This window comes from Equus caballus, chromosome 15, assembly GCF_041296265.1.
Source record: "Equus caballus isolate H_3958 breed thoroughbred chromosome 15, TB-T2T, whole genome shotgun sequence".
In the NCBI taxonomy this organism is placed as follows: domain Eukaryota; kingdom Metazoa; phylum Chordata; class Mammalia; order Perissodactyla; family Equidae; genus Equus; species Equus caballus.
In genome coordinates, this window is record NC_091698.1 from 48,909,303 (window position 1) to 48,934,127 (window position 24,825).

At 43.5% G+C, this 24,825-nt stretch overlaps 1 protein-coding gene across 2 annotated transcripts in view; it reads right to left on the reverse strand.

Annotated features, from left to right (window-relative positions):
- The window catches only part of ANTXR1 (ANTXR cell adhesion molecule 1), a 218,807-nt gene that overhangs the window by 85,112 nt on the left and 108,870 nt on the right, over nucleotides 1-24,825 (reverse strand). For both annotated transcript variants that reach the window (XM_005599916.4, XM_070236270.1), the window contains exon 13: nucleotides 2,984-3,079. In XM_005599916.4, the coding sequence (XP_005599973.2) occupies nucleotides 2,984-3,079 (96 nt within the window). The remainder of the gene's footprint in view (nucleotides 1-2,983; nucleotides 3,080-24,825) is intronic.

Genomic DNA, 24,825 nt, shown 5'->3' on the forward strand with positions numbered 1-24,825 from the left:
AATCTCTAAGATCTTCCCTTGTAAAGAAATCCTTTGGGACTTTCAAAATCAGACATTAGGACATTTTGGCTGCCTTCCAAAGCAACAGGGACTTAACGAGATAAATTCATTGAAAAATATTTTGAATATTGCAAAACAATCTGGCCTTGGGTGACACTGCTTCCAAGAATGAAAGGCATTAATTAAGAGACATTTCCCTGAAATTAAAACCATAATAAGATATCACCTCACACCTGTTAGGATGGCTATCATCAAAAAGATAAGAGAGAAATGCAGGTGAGGATGTGGAGAAAAGGGAAGCTTTGTGTACTGTTGGTCAGAATGTAAATTGGTACAGCAGCTATGGAAACAGTATGGAGGTTCCTCAAAAAACTAAAAATGGAACTTCCATTTGATCCAGCAATCTCACTTCTGGGTATTTATCTGAAAGAAACAAAATCACCATCCTGGAGAGATATGTGCTCTCCCATGTTTGCTGCAACATTATTTACAACAGCTAAGACATGGAAACAACTTATGTGTCCATTGACAGATGAATGGATAAAGAAAATGAAATACTATTCAGTCACGAAAAGGAAGGAAATCCTGCCATTTGTGGCAACATGGATGGACCTTGAGAGCATTACGCTAAGTGAAATAAAGCAGGCAGAGAAAGACAAATGCTGTATGATCTCACTTATATGTGGAATCTAAAAAAACCAAACTCTAGAAACAGAGATCAGATTTGTGGATACCAGAGGTGGGGGCAGGTGGGAGGTGGGGAAATTGGGTGAAGGTGGTCAGAAGATACAAACTTCCAGTTATAAGATAAATTCTGGGGATCTAATACACAACATGATGACTATATTAACAATACTGCATTGTATAGTTGCTAAGAGAATAAATCTTAAAAGTTCTCATCATAAGGAAAAAAATTTGTAACTACATAAGGTGATGGATATTAACTAAACTTATTGTGGTAAACACTTTGCAACATACACGTAACAAATCATTGTCGTACACCTTAAACTTATACAATGAAATATGTCATTATATCTCAGTAAAACAGGAAAAAAATGAGACGTTTCCCACCAATATAAATTTAATGACATACAACACAGTAATATATTCCCTATTATAGTAAATATTTTTTAATATTAATAATAATGATACTACAAGCACTTACTCTATGCAAGGTACTATTCTAAGCATTATATATATAAACTCCTCTAATCTTCACTGTCTATCTATGAAGTCAGTACTCTTATTGTGCTCATTATACAAATGAGGAAACTGGGGCACAGAGTGGTTAAGTAACTTGCCCGAGATCACACAGCTGGTGAGTGGTGGAGCACTGCCTGGCTTTTCTATTGTTCCTAGCTGTCCCTACCCAGATAGTCATCAAAGGGACTAGGTGAACAAGGGTGATGCCTGCTACAATAGAAGCCCTGGTGTTCGCTGCCTGCCGCCGCCATCACCCTGGCCACCCTCTTCCTTAAGAACCCAATGCAAGGTTTTCCCGCCGAGAATTCCAGACTTGAAAATAAGCTTGTTTTTAAATCACCATAGAAAACACTCTGGCTGACTCATGGGGTTTTTTTCACCCTCAAAATAAAATGGTTGTGCAGCCTTAAGTATTTAAAACAACATTTAGCTTTCGGGGCTGTCGTGGTAAGAATCTGTTTAAAATCTTAGTGACATCGGTCCAGTCTGGACTGCACTAATTGACCCGAGTCTTGCACTTGTCCTGGATCCCTCCTCGCACACATGTTCTTGTCGGCTGCAAGTCGTCTCTTTCCCTGAGCACCCAGAGGCTTCCGCTGGTGCAAGAGCCTCTTTCTTTCCAGAAGCCCCTGCCACATGGATCCGCATCCTGGCCGAGTTTCTCATCTCAGTCATGTACCACCTGTTTAAAATGTCATTCGAAGCCTTTTCCCCCTCGTTCTCAAGTCTAGCGCTCCATGAGTCTTTGGGTTTTGTTCAGCTCAGTTCTACACACAGATGTGAGTCCTCATGCACTGCGTGCTAAATGCTGGCGTTTTGGAGATAAAATGAAGACAAGCTGTTGCCTGGAGAGGCTCACTGTCTGTTTTCCCCTGCTGGACCCTCCACGGAGGAACTAAGACGCCACGGCAGCAGAGCAGCGCTCACTTCAGACTCGCCTGAGTGTGCAGTGCATGTTCTGACTGCACAAAAGCAGGGCATGTGCTAGAACTAGACAGGTGAGAGCTAGCGTTTTTTCTTCATAGGATATTACTTTGTTTGGGCTTTTCCAAGTCCAGGGGCCAGGGACTAGAAATTGATAACGAGGCACATATCATTTTGGCACAGCAGGTGATGGCAGGTTATTCCAGTCCCTAAGCTATTTGGGGTGACATTGGCCAGAGCTATGCAGTGGTTCCAGGTGATAATGATGGGGAGAAGGCAGATCCGTATTGATCTTGTAGCTGAAGTGCTTAGACCAGTGCTGGGCACACAGTAGGTGCGTCCTATACATGTTAGCTAAAAGTAATGAAATAAAGGTAGGTGCCACTCTTTATTCTTAAAAATAAAGAAGCCCAAGGCTCTCCCAGATGAGCAGACTAGTTGCTAAGACCAGGGTGGTTTTGGAAGAGCATCAGCTACCAACTGTCAACGTGTGAGTGTATGTGTGTGTACACCGTACATACCGTGCATATGTATTTCTTAACTGTCAAATAACACTCATGATTTACGGTATTCTGTGGATCCTTGCTAAGCACCTCCCCAGCTGTTCCACCCAAAGGGTGTGCCCATTGGCAATCTCACTCCCTAACCCATATTGACTCTTAATGACTCGTGGTTACATTGATCATGTTAGTTTTTGCCAATTTTGTATAAATTGTATGAAAAATTGAAGATTTGTCCTCAATCTTTGCAGTTTTTCCTCTCCCTCTCCCTCCGCATGGTCCTGTTCCGCTTGCATCACCCTTTGCTTTGAGCAGCTAGAGGCCCGAGATGGGGAGGAGGAGGTTGGGGCACTTACCACGGTGCAGCAGAGGGGCCAGAACCACCAGAGGAGAGCCAGGGCCAGGAGCAGGAACAGGATCAGCAGGGCGATCGCCAGGATGGAGCCATCGGACTGCGGGGCCAAGAGAGAGGGCGGTCAGCAGTGGGGCAGGCCGTGTGCCACCAGCACGCGAGCTTGGGGTAGGGCATGGCAATACCTCCGTTCTCTCTCTCCCTGCACCCCATCCCCAATGTGCAGACTTAAGGCCCAGAGAAGAGCACAGTTTACCAAGCAAACGGCTGAGCCTCTGCCCAGCATTCTGGGCAACACTCTCTATGTAGCCAACTCTCACGAGAAATGGACTTGTCTTTCAGCGAGGCCCGCTCTTCTCTTTGAACAACATTCTGAACAACCAACCCTGCAAGAGAAAGAGCAGGAGGCTGCCCATGCAACTGGGCGTTGAGATGGCCTACACTGCCCATCTGCCTCTGTACCATCCCCCTCTGCCCGGGACAGCCTCCTGCTCCCTGGGTCTGCTGTCCCTGCCACCACTTGGGCTGGGCTCAGGACAGTTCTACTCAGGATTGCCTGCTCCCCTGAACCCGTTCACATAGATGCATGTTACAAATTCATGAGGCAGAGTCTCGAGCCTGCTGATAGGATGTGATAAAGGGCAGATGGATTCTGGGGAGTGGAGGGTGGAGCAGCTGCCACTGAACCTGGGAGCGGAGGGGTGTGGTGGATGAGTCAACGCTGCTGTCAGATCAAGTGACCCAAGACAAATTATACCCCCTTCAAAACATGCCTCGGCCGGTTCTGAAAACAGACGCGGTTGCTGTGGTCTGAGACGGCTGTTAACTTTTAGCAAACAGAGACCCCAGTCGGTGTCAGCACTGCGGGACTGCTGGCTCAGGAAGCAGACTTAAGGCCCCTTCTCCACTGCCCCCCCAGTGACTGAGTGCGACAGGGTACAACTTTTGGAGGTGGGGGGCAAGGGGCAAATTGTCACAGGTATTAATCATCATAGGTACTCTTTCTGAGTAAAGCTGACAATTCCACTTTTAGTCCAAGAAAATAGTCAGGTATGTTTGCACGGATAATAATAATAATAATAATAATAAAAAGGAAAACAATCTATATGCTTAACAATTAAGGAATGGCTAATAAGATATTATAGAACTACCACGCAATCAATTACTATGTAGACATTGTGTTTTCAAAAAATATTTAAATGACATGAGAGAACATTCTTGATACAATGAGTGGATTTATGTGTATATGTTGATAGTGAGAGGCAAGGCCTGAGGGATATTTACTAAAATATTGAGTGGTTTTGCTGGTAGTGGGTTTACGGCAACGTTCTTTTTTAAAAAAAATTCTGTATTTCCTTTTCTTTTTAACATTTCCTACTGAGAAAATAGGCTACTGAACTCATTCTTTAAAAATCTGCAGTGGGGGCTCCCCCCTTTGGTGTCGGAGGTCACCTGGCCCAAGGGTTCTTACTCAGGGTACACACATGGGCTCACGGGGATGGAAGCCTGTGACCCTCTTGAAATGACACCCGAGATCTTTAGTGCATGTGTCTTCAGCGGGGACCATTCACTGCACGATCAGATCAGGTTGGGAGGCCTGTTCAAGGTAACACAGCAGGGTAATGGCAGAGCTGGGACTTGACTCACTCCCGCTCTGAGTGCTCAGCGGGGGCTACTTGAAGCTGTTTAAAGGCAGCTCTTATTCCCTGGAATGTCTTTGACCAAAGCCAGGGAACTAAACACCCAGGCGCCCACCAAGCCAAAGCTTGGGAATGCCAGACTGCCCCTGAGGGAGCTGCAGCCTCACAGTGCAGCTGCAGGGCTGGGCAGTGGGTGGGGAGGGGGCACAGGGGCCAGAGGATGGACCTGGCCATGGTAGAGAGGACGCTTCTGGACCCACAACATTTATGCCTGATCTACAGCAGAGAATGATGCTCTCGTGATGACACAAAGAAATCATGTGTGTTTTCCAAATTTATTGTTAGTCAAAGACAACCCTCTTGATTTCTCAGTCTGTACATTGCATGCCCGTAAACTGGAGATAATAAACCCCACCTGGCTCCCTGCATTGTCGACTGGATAAAAGCAGACCTGGCCAGGCGATTGGGAGGAAAGCTATCACGTCAAACAGCGAGCTGTAACTCACCCTGCCTCCATTCGCCCATGACAGCAAACATGGTGGGCATTTCAGATCGTAAATCTGCCTGCACTTGGAATACTGAGCGATTTTGGTTACTGAGAGGCTCATTAAACAGCAGTCTTTTAGTATTGAGTTATAATTTGGTAAAGACTACGGATTATATTTATTCACGTTACACTCACTCTCCCCACTCCTGAATTTATTTTTCACTTTGGATGGAGGAACTGAAGTAGAAAGGCTGTATTATGGGGAAATGTTTTTACTTCCTTCTGGAAGAAGAAGGTTTCCTGTGAAGCGGGCAGGTGAAAGACCAGACCCACAAGGGGAAGAGGACGCTTCTACCCTGGGAGAAGACTTCCTGGGTTTGGACAAAGCTACATCTAGCCTTTCTCCAGCCAGCTTGGTCTGCCCTTTCGGAGCCACAGGTCTCCCTGGCTGTAGCCGACCGAGGAAGGGGCAAGGGGCAGCGAGGAGCACTGGGGGAGTGGAAACAACAGGGGCAGGAGCTCCTGGAGGAACTTTCTCCTGTTCTGGAGACAGTCTCCAGATAAAGCCCCAAATGCACTGCCTGGTTTTTAAGATCTTCCAGCAAATGTTATACACCCAGTGCAGAAGAGATACCATCAGACAGAGGGCATGAATTTCTAACCTTAGACCTGAATTAATGTTTTACTGGGATATAACATGTACACGCATCTTCGGAGGTTCATTCCTGTCTTCATTCAGCGAATGAATTGAGCATCTGTTCTGTGCCCATTGAGCAGACCTTGGGGATACAGGATTAATTCGACAGAACCAAGGTGCTCACGGTGTGCTGAGGGAGATGTATAAACAATTACCCACATGCAGGGGGCTGCGTGTCATTCAACAGCTGTACACCAGCACCTCCTATGTGCCAGGCAATGAACAAAACAGTCTCTACATTTAAAGAGCTTACATTCTGGTGGAATAAGAATAATGATAAGGATGATCATAGTAATTATTACTAGTACAGCTCACATGTATTGAGCACTTACTGTGTGCTGGGGACTGTTGTTTCTATGTACTAACATGCTTTCCATATGTCAGCTCATTTAATTCTCATTAACTTTGTGAATTCAATAGTATTATTTTCCCCGTCTTACGGATAAGAATACAAGGAAGGCAAGGACAGGTGAAGAAACTTGCCTCAGGTCACAGGGAGAAGCCAGAATTGAAACCTGGGCAGTTTGGTTGCACAGCTCACAGGTTTAACCAGCAGGCTATTGCTCTCAGCCAGTGCTAAGAACTGCGTGCCTGGGAAGTGGCACTTCATAGAGGAGGCGACACTGGAGCTCTCGCCCCGCAGGGCCAGGAGAGGTTGGCATTACTGCACAGAAAGGCAAGCACAAACTGCATGGAAGGTAGGTGCAAGGGAGGTGGGGTCCCTACTGTGAAAGGCCATGCAAATGAAGCCCGGGAGTGTGGCTTCTATCCTGAGTCAAGGGGGACCCTTGGTGACTTTAACCCGGGGCACCGTGATCTGATTTGTTTCTTGGGAAGCAAATGCTGCTGACACTGTAGAGTATGGACCTGCGGAGGGAAACACTGGAGGTCAAAGGCCCAGGTGGAGGGCTGCTGCAATGCTGCCCAGTTCTTTAGGATGACATTTTACAGCGTCACTCCTTCCGAAATGCTTGCATTTTCTTGAATGTGTTCAGTACTAATGTTACTAACAATAGCTAACAATTATTGCATGCTATTTACATTCCTGGCACTATGCTAAGTGCTGTGTATGCATTATCTCACTTAACTAAGTGAGCCTGTTACAGCTGCCTTGTTGTAGGGACTGAAGTGGGGACTCGCATGGACCTGATTTTATGACATAAAATGAAAGCACGTGCTGACTTGTCCAGCAAACTCTCAGTCTCTGACATCTGCCCTTGCCAGGCAGCCCCCGCGTGTCATTCACCAGAAACTTTCTAAAAGAGACTTCAGAGGGAAAAAAAGCACCAGATAAATTGTCAAAGATTGATTCCTACCACTGTTGTTTTCCTGACAGCCTAAATATCAGCACAAGTTAAATTCTTATTTTATTTAAAAAAGTGACAGGACCAACCCAGTGGCATAGTGGTTAAGTTTGTATGCTCCTGGCAGCCTGGGGTACGTGGATTTAAATCCCAGGCACAGACCTACATACCACTCATCAAGCCACACTGTGGTGGTGTCCCTCATACAAAATAGAGGAAGACTGGCACAGATGTTAGCTCAGGGACAATCTTCCTCACCAAAAAAAAAAAAAAAAAAAACAGAAAAAAGTGAAAACGAAGTTTAAAAAATCAACATGGCCCTTTAATTCAAAAAATTTTGGCTGGAAGTCAGGGGGTGAGGGTGGTGGGGGTGGCTCTGGGATGTGTGACTAGAGCTGAAAGAAAGCTGGTGTAAAGCAAGCAGCCTAAGGTGGTACATCTTCCCGTTGGAGGAGATCATCCAGGTTTTTCAAGGAATGGTTTTATGCCTTTTTTCCCTGTGTCAAATGCTGAAGTATAACACGCTCACACAGGGGCCTCCTGTTGAGCACGCAGACGCGGAACATTAAATGCAAGGGCAGGATGTGCTCAGCCCTCTCCTTCCTCCAGGCGGGCGGTCAGGCGGTTGTTAGGATGACCTTCCCGAACGCTGCCTGACTCGAAAGGCCAAATTCCAGCATCCCGACTTTCTTTAATTCCTCTTGTTCCCAGCTCCCTAAATGAGGGCATCTCTTTGAAGCCAAGGAGGCAGTGTTTTTAAGGGTATAGATTTGGAAACTTGGATAATGAACGCATCTCTCACTGGTAGGTTTGTAGGTAATTTGGGGTTCCTGGCGCATGGCACGGGGGAGAGGGGTCTTGTGTGGGCCCCTGTGTGCCGTGATAGGAGAGGCAGCCCTCTGGACAATCGAGCACGAGCACTGCTGCTCCTCTCTGTTTTGTTTGCGTGTTGCCATAGTAAAGGGAGGAGGATACAACTGAGAGGAAGTACTGGGAGACTGAGGGAAGCTCAACTTCAAAATGCTTTGTGACATCCTCCATCTCAAAGTTGGGTTGGCCTGGGATCTGCCTGATGCCCAGGCGTGAGGTTATTAGGCAGCCGATGACGTGCCTTCAGCTCAGCCTGGAGAGCGGTCTCAGCTAAGGAAGGAGCCCTCTTCCCTGCTCCTGCTCTGAAAGCTTTCTGCCTTTCTCTCCCTCTTTACTCATCCAGGAATAAGGTCAAGGTGAACCGAGCATGTTGGCATCCTCTCTCCCTTTTCTCTCCTGGACCGTGCTTCCCACTGGGAGCAGAGGCTGCCCTCTTCTGCTCCATGCCAGCTGGTTTTGTGGGGGGGGGGGGGGGCCTGATGCCTATATAATTTTGGGGGAGCCTCTTTAAGAAAATGAACAGAAAAATATGAATTCAAAATTATAAGGGCCCCTCCCAGGGGAGTCTATGAGGGACCCATTCAAATGAGGATCCCTGAAGCTTAAACTTCTCAGCTTCCTGGTAACTCTGCCCCTGGCTGTGAGTCTTTCCTGACAGGCCCCACGCCCAGGACAAGGCTGGTAAATCTATTTAACTCTGGGCTTCTGTTTCCAGCCCATTTGCTGCCACGCTCAGCCATAGTCTCCAGCCCACAATAATAAAGGCAACACTGAGGTTTTCATATATCCTTTTTGGGGGTCTCATTTCTGTGTGTTCACACGCTTTATTATTGCCACTCCAGTGACCCCTCCCATATCTCTTATTTTAACTTACCCCAGGATGGGCCCTGGTGATTGTAACCATTGCATTTGACCCCAGCGGCAGACACGAATTATTAACAAAGGGTTATGGGAGCCCTCCCTGATGGGTGGTGGGTCTGCCACAGTCCCACGGGCCGTGCCGGGTTTTGCAGATTAAGACTGAATTACTGAAGATACTCAGATTCTTTCATGCGGTTAGACTAGGCTATCTTTTAAACATCTAACATGAAAGAATGAATTAGAAGGTGTATTCTGCCACATTGAAGGACTTCTTAGGCAAACTGTGCCAAAAATATGACAGAAAAATAGCTGATGATCCATTAGAGCTTCTCAAAAGCTGGCAACGCTGTTTCCCTGGATTCAGCTGGTAAATGATGACGCCACGGGGCACTCCAGGACGCGACAGGGCGGGTTCGGTATGGCGGTATGGCGGTATGGCGTGAGGCTCCCCAGCGATCCCTCCCTCCTCCCCCCACTCCCAGCCTCTCTCCCTCTCTCTGGTATCCGGTGAGGCTGCCTCTGAAGCCCTCAAGGGAAAGAGACCCTTTGGCCAGGGGCAGCTCTGGTCTATGACCTTGTGATCTCATGGCAACCTGCTTGTTCTAAATACCACAGGGGCCATCCTGGTGAGAGGGAAAAGGAACGTGTTGACTTGTCCTGGTCAGATGGGTGACCCTGTGAGCAGTCAGAGGAGTGTCAGCCCCCTGGCAGAGGGGGCTAGAGGGCTCTGCACGCCCTGCTGCTCCCCCCTTCGCCCTGCTGCTCCCCCCTTCGCTCCAGGCTACTCTCCTCCCTCCCAGGGCGGGGGCTGGCGCTGGGGATGCATCACATTCCAGCGCTCTGAAGTGGAATTTAGAACCATCCTCAGCAGCTGGTCTGAGCTCTGTTTCCTGCCCAGACGAAACTCGTGGAGCAGGGGCAAGTTTTATTTTGAAAGATGAAATTTAAGTCATTTTATTACTGCGGAGAAGTTCTGGATGGGCAAGCCCGGAGACCAAAATTCTCTGTCTCTCCCAGAGCTTATATATTCTGACTGCTATTTCTGGAAGTAACCTTAGTGATTATGTAACTTCTCTGCCCCCCGGCCCTGCCTTTTGCCGGGATTCCAGCCCCCTGGCATCTGCGATGGTGCTCTCCTGAGCCGCCTTCCTCCCATCTCTGATTATTCACTGTCCACCTTCTTCTTGGGCTTCTCCTTATATTCAGCCCCTTAAGTGTCAGCATGCCCCATGGATCCATTTTTTCTTTTTTAGAAAGGTATATACTTTTTATTTTGTCTGAAGCGTATGTTTGCTTTTTTTTTTCACTTTTTAAAATTATGGTAAAAAAATAAACACATAAAATTTGCCATTTTAACCACTTTTAAGTGTACAATTCAGTGGCATTGAGGACATTTACAGTGTCCTGCAACCCACGGATGCACTCTCGGGCCACTGCTGCTTTTCTTTCTAACACTCTGCATGGGCTGTCTCATTGCCTTTCGTAGTTTAACCTCTCATCTAGATAGTGATGAGTGAAATCTTTGTCTCTGGCCGAGATCTCTCCTCACGCTTCAGGGTCACAGTCAGGGGCATTCAGCTGTCTGGTAAGTCCTATTGATACCTCACACTCAACAGTTCAAACTGTGCTTGTTGTTTTCCCCTTCAGACCTACTTGTCCTCCTCCCCTCATTCAATGGAAGTACTCATCAACCCAAGCTGGAAATCTGGAAGTCAGTCTCAGTTTTCTTTCTCTCCTTTCTACTCCCTGATGGCATACTCTCCATCAGTACATCCAGCTCTTTTGGTCACCTAAGTACTTCTTGAATCTGCCTTTGTCTACTCCATCTCCAACACCACTGATTAGGTTTAGAATCCTATTATTTCTTTCCTGGACAGTTCCAGTTATTTCTTCACTGGTTTCTCCACCACCATTCTTGCCTCCCCAAGAAGCTACTTCTAGGTCATCTATCTAAAATGCTATTTATTTATTTATTTTTAAAGTTTTATTACTTTAAAGTTTTTTTTTTTTTTTTTGGTGAGGAAGATTGGCCCTGAGCTAACATCTGTTGCCAATCTTCCTCTTTTTTTTTCTCCCCGAAGCTCCAGTACATAGTTGCATATTCTAGTTGTAGGCCCTTCTGGTTCTGCCATGTGGGACACCGCCTCAGCATGGCCTGATGAGTGGTACTAGGCCTGTGCCCAGGATCCAAAACACTGAACCCTGGGCCGCCGAAGCAGAGTGTGCAAACTACACCACTGGGCCGGGCCCTAAAGTGTTATTTTAATAGTTCTGCCTACCCATGAACTCTTTAACAGCTCTTCATTGTCTGCAAGAGTTCTTAACATTTGAGAATTTGATGAAAGTGAAACACCCCTTTCCTCAGAAAAGTACACATTCACATTTATGCCCAAGCTCACAAATTCTGATCACAATTTCAGGGGGTCCATCAAATCCCCAGGACTCATTTATGGACCCCTAAGTATAAGGGTCCTTAGCCCACACAAAGCCCTTCACAACCCAGACTCTCTTATTTTTCCAGCCTCCTCTCTCACCACCACCCTCCTTACTCTTTGTATTTTGAGAAAGCTAATCACATATAGTTCCCTGTACACCCCTCACTGTTCTCTCAGGTTCCTCTTCTCCCTGAAACACCCTATCTTAATTTCATTGCTCGGGCAATGGTTTTCCATCTTTCAAGGCTTAGCTCAGGCATTTTCTGACTCATTCATACCTTATGTATTTATTGAACACCTACTATGTGCTGGGCTCTCTACATGCACTGGCGTAAAAGATGGACATGGTGTCTGCAATCACAGACCTTGGAGTTGAGTGGGGAACACAGACAAGTAAATACTACCACTGAACTCCCAGTCTGTGCCCTCACTTTATATCTTTATCTCAGCATCTACTGTATATTATATATTGTCTCTCCCATTAAACTAAGCCCCTGGAGGACATATATCTGACTTTACTCATCTTTGTAACTTTGAGATGTAGTACAGTGTTTCAAACGTAGAAGGACTTAATAGTCACTCAAGTATTTATTAGACTGAGAGAAATGAGAATTTAGCAGGCTAAAGCCGTCTATAGCTGGTGGGTGGCAGAAATGGCACGGGAGCCAATGTTGTCCAAAGCTCTCTCCTCTCCCTCCACAGCCCCATCAAGGAAACAGCTCACCAACCTCCCTGCAAAGAGCTTGGGCTTTGGAATCAGCAAAAGATGGTCTAAACCTTAATTCTTCCACTTATTACTATGTGGACTTTAGATAAGTTACCCAACCTCTCTTAAACTTCCTTTTCTCTACATACACGAAATTGAGATAATTCCTACTTCCCAGGATTGAATTGATACTTACATGAGACAAGGTTTGTAAAGGTCCTGGCACGTGGCCATCCTTTAATAAGTGTGACTTCCCTTTCTCTTTTCCCCTTGCTTCTATGCCCAAGCCGTGTCCCTGGTGATGTGCCCAGGCTTGGCCTAGGTAAATGAATTTGATTCTTGTGAACAACCTCCTGCTGACAGTGGCTGGAGCTATGGTGTTAGTGGGTGGTCCCAGGTTACATATTTGGGAAACCACAGGCCTTCAGATTGCCACATCAGTGTCAAGGAAAGGAAATTCAAGGGGCTTTTCCAATGGCAAATTTAACAGCCCTCATTAAAGTTGATCAAACATCAATGAGGATAAAACATAATCAAACATTATGATTCATTCTTGCTACCTGAGAGGTAATCTGGGCTAGAAATGGCAATAAAATTGATAGACACTGAAGATATTGGATTCCTGAACCCACGAAGTCAGCAGTGTAGAAAACATTGTAGGTGAGAATGACCTGAGCCCATGTGCAACTCTTTTTAAAAAGCATGGCTATGAAATAACAAGGCTGTTCATGTGGTGAACACAGCAGGACTCTCCCCTCCACATGAATCTGATTCCCTCCAAACTAGTGCTTCTGGTGCTGGCACTCTCCAATGACACAGCCATGGCTCAAGTTGATTCTGAAACACCTCCCACGGAACTGTTTCTGAAACCACTTCAAGGCCACAAAACAAAATCTTACACCTTCTTAGTCGTGCTTTGCTTTTCACCAGGTAAGTTCCCAGCATGACAGCCATCCATTCAGCAGACCTGGTTCCCATAGCTTTTGGGGTTGTTTTGATATCAAATTATGCTGACGTTTCCTTATTCCCCTATTGAGGATATTCAAATACTGTGCCTTCGGAGTGAAGGCAATTTCAGAGCAGGAGTGCAGAAGATAGTTGGAATTGTAACAGCGTTGGTGGAAAAAGTATATGGTTTTCCAAGGTAAATATTTTGAAAAAGCAACAATCATTTGGATGTGTAAATTCTAGTTTGCTATAAATCTGATTACTTTATTATGCCTTGTATGAATAATACCAGAAGGCCTTAGGTCAGCCATCATTAGTATGCGATTTTGGGGAAGATTGATAACACACTCTTACAGACTCAAGCTCTGAGGTCCTTATTGTGGAAGGACACTCTGTGTCAGGGTTTTCCAGCCTCATCTTGGGCCTCTTGTCACCCTGACCCAGTAGAGACATTTCAGGTCCCTCACAATGGTGAGGGTGATAATAAGTAAACTTGGATTCATTCAGCACTTTCTTTTCTCTCCATAAAATGCATAGAATTTGTTAACCAAAACCAGTTTTTAGAGAATAATGCAGACAAGATGTAGCTCGTTAGCACTCAGAATGTCTTAGTTCCTGTGAGTGGGCTGTTGAAATAGGATTACAGAGAAAGTTACTTAGTAATGTTCAAATACTATGATACTGGAAGAGAAAGGCTAACTTCTCATTTTCACTTTTTGTTCCATCAGGTACAGGGACTTGTCTATTTGCCTTTAATGTAGCTATTTATTTAATGCATATGCTCAATTGGTCTTATTGATCATCCCTCGTACATTAGTGAGCATACATACATGCATACCTACTGTATACTGTTGCTTTAGTTTATGAACTTGGAAAGGTGGAAGGCGTGCCTATGATTTGGGTGGCACCTCATAGAGATAGATCCTTACTAGTGGTGACATGATGATTGAGTCCTTATAACAATGTCTCTAAAATGCATAATAGGGCAACAAGAAACCAACACATAATTTTCTATTGAGTTTCTAACACATGCTTAGCAATAGGAGACACAGAAAGATGAAGAAAGTCAATCTCTAATCCTGGAAGACATTATCACTGTCCAGTTAGAAAGTCAGAACTGATTCACAGGATTCGCTCAGAGAGCAGCACAAGTTACGTGCAGTGAAACGCTAACTGATGCTATGGACCACAGTACTTGAGCTCAGAACAGAGGGAGCTCAGGAGGCTCGCCAAGGCCAGTGAGGCAACCCGGGGCAGGTCCAGGCAGCCCTCGCAGCCACGGGGAAATCTGGGTAGGTGGAGAGGAGAGGGCGTTCCAGAAGGAAAGGGAAATGCGATCAAAGGCACAGAAGTAAGGATGGAGATAACTTTACATAGTGGGAGGAAGTATGAAATACAAATGTGTGATCATCATCCAACATTTTTATCTATTAGGGATCAGTGCATTCGCAAATTTTAAAAGCAGCAGGTAAAGCTCAACTGAGGTTGCCAGATTGGACTCTAGCATGAACAGCATTTGTTAGATATTTATTTTGGTTGAATTTGTACCTTTTATATACAATCTCAAAAACTTTCAGCTTTATAGATAACTTTGCTGAGTCCTTGCACTTGGGCAATGCAGGCCAAATATAATGACCTTAGCTGCACCTTTCATACTTCCTCGGCCTGCAAACGAAGCAGTTTTCCTGATGCCAGATTGTGTGTAAAAGAAACCCAGGAATATTCTAGTTGTCACTTATTCAAGTGCTTCTTAAAAAAATGAAACAAAACATTAAGCCTACTGCTTTGGGCACTGACTAAACTAACATCTGTTCTAGCAACTACAGTAACAGCAAAGGAATGCTGGTTATGTATTGCTTGTGGCACTGACTGGACTCTTCTTTTGAGGAGATATAAATTAAATCGTTGACCTTTGAATTTCCTTGGTGCCCTAATAAATAGGCGAGAAACTGGTTGCTTTGCAAAAGGAAAGGTGTTTATATACCCTTGTGGGACTTTGTCATTCTGTAGGGAATGACAGCAGAGGGAAGAGTTTGTCTGCTTTCAGGGAGTGCAAACAATAAAAATCACGTCAGTCCGCAATAATATCCTGAGCAGAAGATACACATAAGGACCCTGGGGCAGCTTGTGATTTGGTGCGATGTGACTGTAAACTCTAAACCGGAACCACATGTCTGGGTCGGGTGCTGTCTCCTCCAGTTCCGAGATAGCCTAGTCCACTGATTTTGCCAATTTTGGACCACTTAAAGAGCTGGCAATCATTTTAGTGTTGGCAGAAAGGAGGGCTTCTCGGAGACTCTCTGCTTTTTGGTCCTATTTCCCAAACTGTTCATCTGTGCTCCCTCTCCCCTTCCTCTCTGCCTCCTCCTCCTCCTCTTCCTTCTCTCTCTCTGTCTCCACATGCACACACTTTTTGGACGCTCTTTAAATTGTGCACTTCTTCATTTAATTGTGCCTCTCGCAACTGGATTTGCTAATCCAGAATGCTCAACCCAAAAGACTCAGCCATTTGGAACAGCCCCAATAGCCCAGAAGCAGGCATAAATAGACACACTGGTCTCTTGCTAAAGCTTGTGTACTTAGGGCATATACTTTCTCTCAAGTTTTTATGCAGAGACTAGGAATTCTTATTTTATAAACAAATTATATAATCCTGGGCACCCAGAAGATTAAACTGTCAAATTAAAGGGGGCAGATCCATAATGGAAGACACATGTATAACACCAAGAAGCAGGAGGCCGGAAAAAGCAGAAGCATAAACTTTGAAAAACATAGTGATCAGAAGACCACTCTAGGAACAAAAAATTTCAGAAATTAAGGGCTTCATATAGTCTGGCAAATTTTAGTTCATGATAAGAACGGTGGAGATGAAAATATGAACATTGCACAAAATGTCTAAACATCCATTTTGTGTAGAAAGGCTTCATAGGAAGGGAGACCTAGGCGTCTTGAGCTAGTCTTGAGCTTGAGGAATGAGCTCAGTTTGCTTGTGTCTCCTTGGCTCCCTGGGCTGATGCTGTCACTACAGCACTGCCCCCACCTGTGACAGCAGTGAGTTTGGCCCCTTCCCCATCCAGAACTGACCAGAGATAACACAGTTCTTGGGCTGCACGTGTATTTTTCTTTTCCCTCTCCCCTCCCCCCAACCAATAGTTTTCTTTGTTGTCTCTCTATCTTGTTTTCTATTCTTTTCTTCTTTTATTATTTTTGCCCTTCAATTTTTGGGGGAAGTCTACTCTGTTGCCCTTCTCTAACATCTTGAGTTCAACGCTTGGCTAATTGACTTACAACTTTCTTCTTTTTTAATGTAAACATTTAAGGCAACAAATTTCTCTCAAAGAATCACTTCAGCTGCCTTCCACAAGTTTTGTTATGTGGCATCTTCATAGTTGACTTGTTTCAAGAATTTCCTAATTTCCATTACGATTTTACTTTGACTTATAAAAGATTTAGATGTTTCATTGAAATTCCCAAAGATATGAGATTTTCCTATATACAGTAAGCCCTGCAGTAGCACTACCGGCTGTATCATGAAGTTGGCTGTAACGTGGTTAGAGATCAGCTCCCACCCTCTCTCCATTCTCCACTCTCCAAAGGAGAAAGGCTAGAGTTCTCATTTTCCGCTGTGGAGAGGGGTGAGGGGTGGAGACGAAGTGGCTGATTAGTTTTGTTCAGCATACATTTCATTATCTTTACTTTTTTCTTTTTTTGGTGAAGATTGGCCCTGAGATTACATCTGTTGCCAATCTTCCTCTTTTTGCTTGAGGAAGATTGTTGCTGAGCTAACATCTGTGCCAATCTCCCTCTATTTTGTATGTGGGATGCTGCCACAGCCTGGCTTTAGGAGTGGTGTGTAAGTCTGCGCCTGGGATCTGAACCTGTGAACCCTGGGCCGCTGAAGTGGAGCGCGTGAACTTAACCACTATGCCATCAAGCTGGCCCCGAATTATCTGTACTTTTAGTACAGTACAGACTGATGAGAAATATTTCACTGAATTTAAGATGCATCTGCTGTAGGATGACTCATTATTTTATGAGTCATTAGGGAAAAACACTGCCAATTAAATTAAGATACATTATTAGTAATCTGAAACATCCCAATTTCAGAGATGCTAAAATGCGACAAAAGTGTGTCTTAGAATTTATGAAATAATGGTATTTTTTTCATTAATCTTACAATTGCATAACCCACATTTTATGCAACCAAAAATTTTTGGAGCCTACTTAGAATGTTTTGCAGTAGCCTTACTGAGTGTCCACTAGATCATGTTTAATTGCATTATTCAAATCATTTATATTTTATTAATTCTTTCGGCTGCTTGATCTATTAATTATTGAGAAAACTGTACTTAAATCTCGTTCTATGATGATGGATTTATCGATTTTTCTTTGCAATTTTTGCTTTACATATGCTGAGGATATGTCATTAAGTACAGACTAGAATTATACCTTCTAGGTTAACTCTTCCTTTTAACGTTATATAATGATCCTCTTTATGCCAACTTTTTTTTTTTTTTGCCATAAAGTCTACTTTACCTAATATTAATTTAGCTACACTAATTTTCTTTTGGTATTTGCCTGATATAACTTTTCTCATACTTTTGTTTTCAACCTTTCTATTTACATAGATTTTCTGGAATGTCTGTGTTATGGTAAAAAGCATATAGTGGGATATTTTTTAAACATACTCTGTCAATCTGATTATGATTTTGATTATGATTATGAGTTTGGTCCATTACATTTATCTTGGTTATGGATGATTTGGATTTAACTTTTACTTCTAAACATAAAAATAACCATCTTACCATGTGCTTATCGCAGAGTTTCTAAGGCATAGATTCAGAAAAATCACTTTTTTTCTCATTTACTCTCAAACCAAGGAAACTTCAAACTTAGGGCAAACATTCTTTAAAATATTTTGAAATAAAAATATTGAAAGTCAATTGCTCAAACATCCAAGAAAAACAAATCAGCACAAATCCTCCAAAATATACTTGAAAAGATATTTTTATGCATACAAAGGTTATCAAAATAGAGATGCTGGGAAACTATTTTTATTTCAGTTCATAAACAACATTTGACATGCGAGTCCTGCATTCTGATATTCCTGTGGTCTTTTGCCCTTTCTAATGACAGTGCAAGAAACCATAGTTCATTTTGTTACAATAATAATAATAAAAAATGTGAAGACGTAAGAAAGACCTTGAATTATGTATGGCTCTACTGAGACTAGATGATAAATAGATGAGAATGATTTGTGACTAGTATTTCAATTGTTTGTAAGTGAGAAGGTGTGTTTTGAGGTTATTTGAAAACGAACTGTTCTCAGGAGGAGCTTAAAGCACACTCTGGTCTGAAATATAATCTCATTTGTATTAGGTGGAGGTTGGCCAATCTGAATCACACTAAGAGAAGCTGTCTCCAGTGTCACCAACAAAAGGCTCTCATATTCATTTTCAAATATAAGAGCCAAACGCATCTGTCATACTGTATAGGACTCATCATGTTTACCTTGCTCCTTCACTGGCACACTGTTGGTTCTAGAATTACAGACTCTCAACGTTGGAAGGAGTTGAAAGCTTTTCTAGTCCAACGGCCTATCTGATGCATGAATGGCATTTACCTGGTTCTGCCAAGTTGTCAAGTTGCCTGTGCTTCAACATAACCATAACAGGGAACTCACTCCCACCTGAAGCAGCCAATGAGACAGACCTTTTTATAAAAACTGAGCCACCAACTGTGTCTATCAGCCTCTTCTACTCCTTAAATCTATACAATAAAAGCAGACGCAGCTGTCTCAGGACATGTCCTTCAAATACTGCAAATGGCCATCAAGTCTTTCATCCTGTCTCCAGCCTAAACAGCCCCAGTTCCCTAGCTTATTCTATATAATTTAGCATAGTTGGTAATGTTTTTCACATGTTCAGTTTCTCTAGGCTCTCCCTTGGTGTCCACGGTATTTAATACAATGCTGGAATGAAGACTTTACCTTCACCAAGCTGAGCGGTTCCATCACTTCCGCAGTCTTAGATACCATACTTCTGATAATTCAACCAGAAGTCAGAGTCTCCTTGGAAACCACATCACTCTGCTGATTCTTACAGAGCCTAACATCAGTGTAAGGAAACTCACATCAGGTTTCTACTGTGTACCAGGTCCTCTGCCAGCTATTTAAGGACCAGGATTTTAGCCACAACGATCTGATCCAAAGCCCATGTTTGTTCCTGCTTTTCGTCCCCAACTAAGTCTTTTGCCTGTGTTTTGCTAGGCCACATCTTTCAAAGAACATATCACCTACCACTACAGCAATAATAAAGTGCAGGCCATCTTTTTCCAACGGCTCAGTATGAAACACTAATGAATCACTTGTAGCCCCAGGGCTGAGGACTGGTCATTCTTGGAACAAAGTTCCCTTCAGCCCAAATAATGGAAAAGTAAACTGGAACCTATTCCCTTCCCGAATGACCAAGTTTATAAATCAGCGGCATCCAAACTAATGCTATTTTTTAAATACATTTGGAACATACAAATGCTGCATGAATCTTCCAGAAAGATTGCTTTGTGCTTCCTTTGAATGGCTTCCCATTGCCCAGACTCCATCTTCTGTCATTCAAACCCTCTTCAAGGTCAGTCTCCTATTTCGCCTGCAATCCAGTCTCCCCTTACTCTTTCAGGCTCTGTGAAGAGACAGTGGCTATAAGAGTTAGGAGAGAGGTGGGTGCGGGGGTGAATTGGACAGGAAGTGGACTTTAGGGTGAAGAAATCTACAGGGGACAGTCAGGGTGTGGGCCCTGGTCCTGCCCTCCTCATTTGGTTGTTTGGAAGGGACTTCTCTTCTCCAGGGGTCGTTTCCTAGAACTGAGAAACAGTCTGGGGAAGGTCCTCCTGGGAACGGATATTCATGGGGTAGAGTTTTGGGCTGAGTAAATCATGAGCTGCCTACATGCTATTCCTGAATTTCTAGAATGATTTGTCCAGCTCCTTTTTGCGGGAAGGGGTAAACATCCTCTTGGGTAACTGGGAAGTAGTCTGCTAGGCCCATTAAGTGGACATTCCTTAAAGTGTGCAATTTACTTATCCAAAGGCCTGTGTGGAGGTGCATGAGTCTTTGGAACAGAGGGAGAATTTCTGAGTACCTGTGTGATATTTGCCTTTTGTACTCCAAAGTATAATATTTATCGCTTGGAGTAAATATCTTGCCTTGGCAATTATGTTGTAGGCTTCTGGAGGGCAAGGATGGGCTATTCTTCTTTGAGTCCCTAACACTTTCCCACAGTGCTATTTTAATACATGTTGGTCCTGATCTTTGGCTCCATTCACCACCAGCAACCTCCTCTCTATATTTCTTTCCTGAATGAAGAGACCCACATGCTTATAGCTGCTGGTATGAATTATCCATCCCAAAGATAGCTACCCACGTTGATTGATGGACTATTTTGCTTACTTTGGAAAAGAAATCAAAGAAAAAACTCTTCTCTGATTTCTACTTTTTCTGAAGAGTGTGCAATAATTTTTTATTATGTTGGAAGGCAAGGTTGCCACTCAGCACAGGCTGCTGGATACATTCCCTACCAGGCTGGTGAAATTTAAGAAATTTTGGCAAGGGCAGTCATGCCAACTGTCTGTTTACCTAGATAGCCATGTGACTACAAAACTGGCTCAATTTGTATTTTCTCAAGTTACTTCAAAGCAATAGTAACAGAATTGACCTGACTTACAAAATGGGCCCGGGAAGTTGCTTAGGACAGAACTCTGCAGACAGTGCTGGAAGGTGGTCTCTGCCTTCCCTCTGCAGACCCTGTAGCCTTCATCCGTGGGCTCCAGCATATTCCCCCTGAGTGCACCCTCAGTCTTGGCTGCAGTGTCCAGATAGTTGAGCTGCCATAGCCTAAGTTTCTGATATTCCAGGGTGAGCTTAGGCCATGTCAATGTTCCCCAAGTCACAGCTCTTCTGTAATGACCTAGATTCTTTTTTTTCCTTTTTTAAGATGAAAGATGTTTATTTCCTGAATAAAGAAAGATAGAAATTTAACATCAAAACTGCACAGTGGGGCCAGCCCAGTGGCATAGTTGTTAAGTTCACACGTTCTGCTTTGGCAGCCTGGGCTTCGCGGGTTCGGATCCTGGATCTGGAAGTACACATGGCTCATGAAGCCATGCTGAGGCAGCATCCCACATACAAAGTAGAGGAAAATTGGCACAGATGTTAGCTCAGGGCCAATCTTCCTCACCAAAACAAAACAAAACTGCATCAGGTATTATGTTTAAATTAAATATTAAAAAACTCCAAAATATAGCATATAAAGAAAGCTTTTCCAACTGGTCCCAATTGTTTTGTCTCTGACCTTCTCTCCTAATACCCTACCCCAAACAACTGCAGCCACACTGACCCAGACACGCTTTACCCAGGCCATACCCTTAGCAAATCCCTACTCTTTCTTCATGACCCAGTTCACTTATCATCTCTTCTGTGAATCCTTCTTTGATTCCCCAGACACTCCATTTCATGGTATCACTGGGCATTGTTCATCTCTCTATTAAAGTACTTATCACACTAAATTGCAAATCCTTGCCATACTTGTCTGTTTCCCATGTATTATATCTTTGTGTTCCTTGGACTTAGCAAAGGTAGTTACCTAGAGTCTCTATCAGTCTTTATGGTTCTGCCTGGCTTCCAGCCTTGTGCTATAAGCCCTCAGGAACTAGGGGCCCACCCTGAGTCTTGATCCAGTTGAATGGGCTATTTCTAGACCTCTTCTCCAGGCCTGCACCCTTGACAAAGGTCTGCTCCTAGTGGAGCCGGTGTTGTTCTGAAGAGGTGTTTGATTGGTGCCCCGCCTGGGATCACTGTTTGTAGTTCCTCAGCTAGCAGATGTGTCCCTCTTAAATCATGCTCGAGCTCCTCATGCTCCTTGGATGTGTATATTGGTTTGCTGGCCATCTTCTTTGGAAGACTATCCTCCAACCAGCTCAGTTCTGCCTGCTCTAATCCTACCTCAGTCTGGCTCCCTTTCCTTCCTACCAGCAGGTGCCATCATGATCTTAGTATGACCTTTGATTGAGTCTATTCATTCATTCACTCAATCACCAACTATTTACTGACTACTTATTATGTGCAGGTATTGTGTCAGATGCTGAGGTGCAATGGTGAACAAGACACAGTCTTTGTTTTTCCTCAAGAAGCACATGGGCTACGCTGTGCATGAGAGACAATTATTCTTTCCAATGTCTGTGCTTTCTTTATTCCAGACTCTGGCTGTTTCTAAACTTACAACCTACCTCTGTACAGCAGCTGAAGGCCCACTCTCTTGTGAGTCATCAGAAGCCATCAAGTGTTAAAAACAATACTGATGCTAAGTGGGCTCTCTCTTCCTGAAACAATGAGCAACCAGTCTGTGGCTCACCAGGCCTTAGTGTGACAGGAGGAAACGAAGGGATGACTTGGAATATGGAAAAGGAGCATTTGGAGAGAAAGTTTTGCAGTCTTTGTCTGGCAACACAAAAAGGAAAAGGTCCCTAGACCAGTCATATTGGGCTAATATTATTCTATTAGGCAAATTCCTATTTTTAAACCAGAAAATACGGTCCAGAGAAGGAACATAAAAGAGAGGGTTCTGATTTTAAAATCTTGGGATTCTTAAATGGAGGGGAGTGGGAGTGAATTAAGAGAGTCAATCATCTTTCTTAAATAGATTTTAATGATTTTTTTTTTTAAACTTTAGAGGCCGATTAGTGTCAGGTAAGTACAATGATAAGAGTCTCATGTGTTTAAGATCCACCTGGGAAGCTTATTAAAATGCAGAATCCTGGACTCCCCTCAAGAAATGCTGATTCTTTAAGGTTTCTCGACCTTGGTACTATTGACATTTCGGACTGGATGATTCTTCCTGGTGGGTGAGGGCTCTCTTGTGCGCTGTTGGTGTCTATCTCTCTCTCTCAAACAAATATCTATAGAAAAATATCACTCATTTTGGAAAAGAATGGTCTGAATTAATGAAAACCCAAAGGATAAAATGGTTTAAAAATCCTTGGGAAACAAGTTGGCACCATGTTCATACCCATAGAAATCGAATCATACTCCCAAACCAGAAGGAGCTGTGGGGACCCTGGAGGAACAAACTGCACCCAAATTCTCTGAGGTTGCAGATCTCATCTGCATGAAATGGTTCCTCCTCTGATCAAGTGCCTCCAAACACCCTGGGCATGACAGAACATTTTAAATAATAATGGGAAGTTTCTATGTGGCAATAATGCACCAACTTTAGTAAATATTTGTTTTAATTCATTTTTCTAAATAGTCTAAATATTCTCCTTATGTTATTCTTTACTTGATTCATTTCTGAGAAAACTTTTTTTAAAAAATAGTGAAGACACTGCTGCCGAAGCCCGTTTGACTTATTCCCCAGACCTAATTTACTGGTGTTTTCCCCTAGTTATCCTGCAGGCAACATCTTTAAAGTTTTCCCCAGCCTAGAATACAGGTTTATCATGGACTCAAAAGGAAGCGTCACTCTTAATCAGGGAAACATTGCCTGTTTCTAATCTACAGGGCCTGAGCAGCAAATCTTTTAATGAGACAGGCCATTAGACTCGTACTTGGCAAGGAAAGAGAATGTCAATAAACTAATGAACAGCTGTCATTCTTTGACAGACTATCATGTACCTCAAGCCCCTTCCATACTTTACCTTTCATCTTTATAACAACCATGCAAGACAGGTTCTCAGATGGGCTCAGGGTAACTTGCCCAAGATCACTCTAGAAAGTGGAGGAGCTAGCATTTGAAAGGAGGATTTTTGACTCAATATCCTATATTCTTTAATTCCTCCAATATGGTCCAACTATACAGAGTTGTTCTTGTTTTGATGCCTCAAGGCTGAGTTTGTTGCATTTTTATTTTCATTCAAAAAGAATTTCTCTGAATAGTGACTTGACATGGGTCCTATCAAATTTACTCGACCTTGTTGCTGTTTGTAGCCAGGCTGTTTTTCATATAAATCCAGGGGAAAAGAGAAGGTTCTCCATTGATTTAGTGTTGATTTTAGACCTTATGTCTAACTTTAGGTCTTTTTCCTTTCTTCTAAGATGGTGATGCTCCAACCTGGAAACTAGTAAAAATCAAATCCTGATCATAGTTAATGGGAAGAAGCATCAGCTGGGCCTCATTGTTACATACTAGACGATCAAGGGTATGGCATGGACATCCTAGGAGAGTAGCTGCCAAGCTGAGAAATGGCCTCAAATTAGAAGGCACCAGAAATTGATACAAAATGAGAGAAAAAGAAAAAAAGAGTCACGGTCCCTGGGAGGGACTATGAACAAACTATGCTCATGGCTATATCTAATCCTTGATCAGGTTGGTTTCTCTTTAGCAGAGCGCCTCTTCCAACTTCTTCACCTGTAATTATCATTTTTCAAATCACCACTTGAGTTTTCTCCTCATGAAGCTCTCATGATTCTTTGTGGATCCGTCCCTCCTTCCCCTATCTGAAATCCTATAGTTTTTATACTTGGCTCACACAATCTTGTTCTTTATTACATACTCTTTTAATGCTTGTTGGACTCCTTTCTCCAACTGGATTTTAAGCTTCTAAGGATAACAACTTTTTCAAATGTAAATGGAACACTGGAGACACAGTAGGAGTTCAAGAAATATTTGCTGAATGCCTGCCTAATTCTTGCACACTTTGGTTGGGAAATTTTAGAATTTGAAGGCATTTATCTGAAAGAAGACAATCTTTCATGAAAACTTCTTTAAGCTGCTAAAATTTGCTTGCTTTGTTCTCAAAAAGATAAACTTCTTTTTGATATTTCCCTTAAAGCAGTACCATATTAGTGATTTTCTCAACTTATTGCTAGAGAATTGAGAAGAAAAGGGAGGCAGGTTAAGACCATAGAGA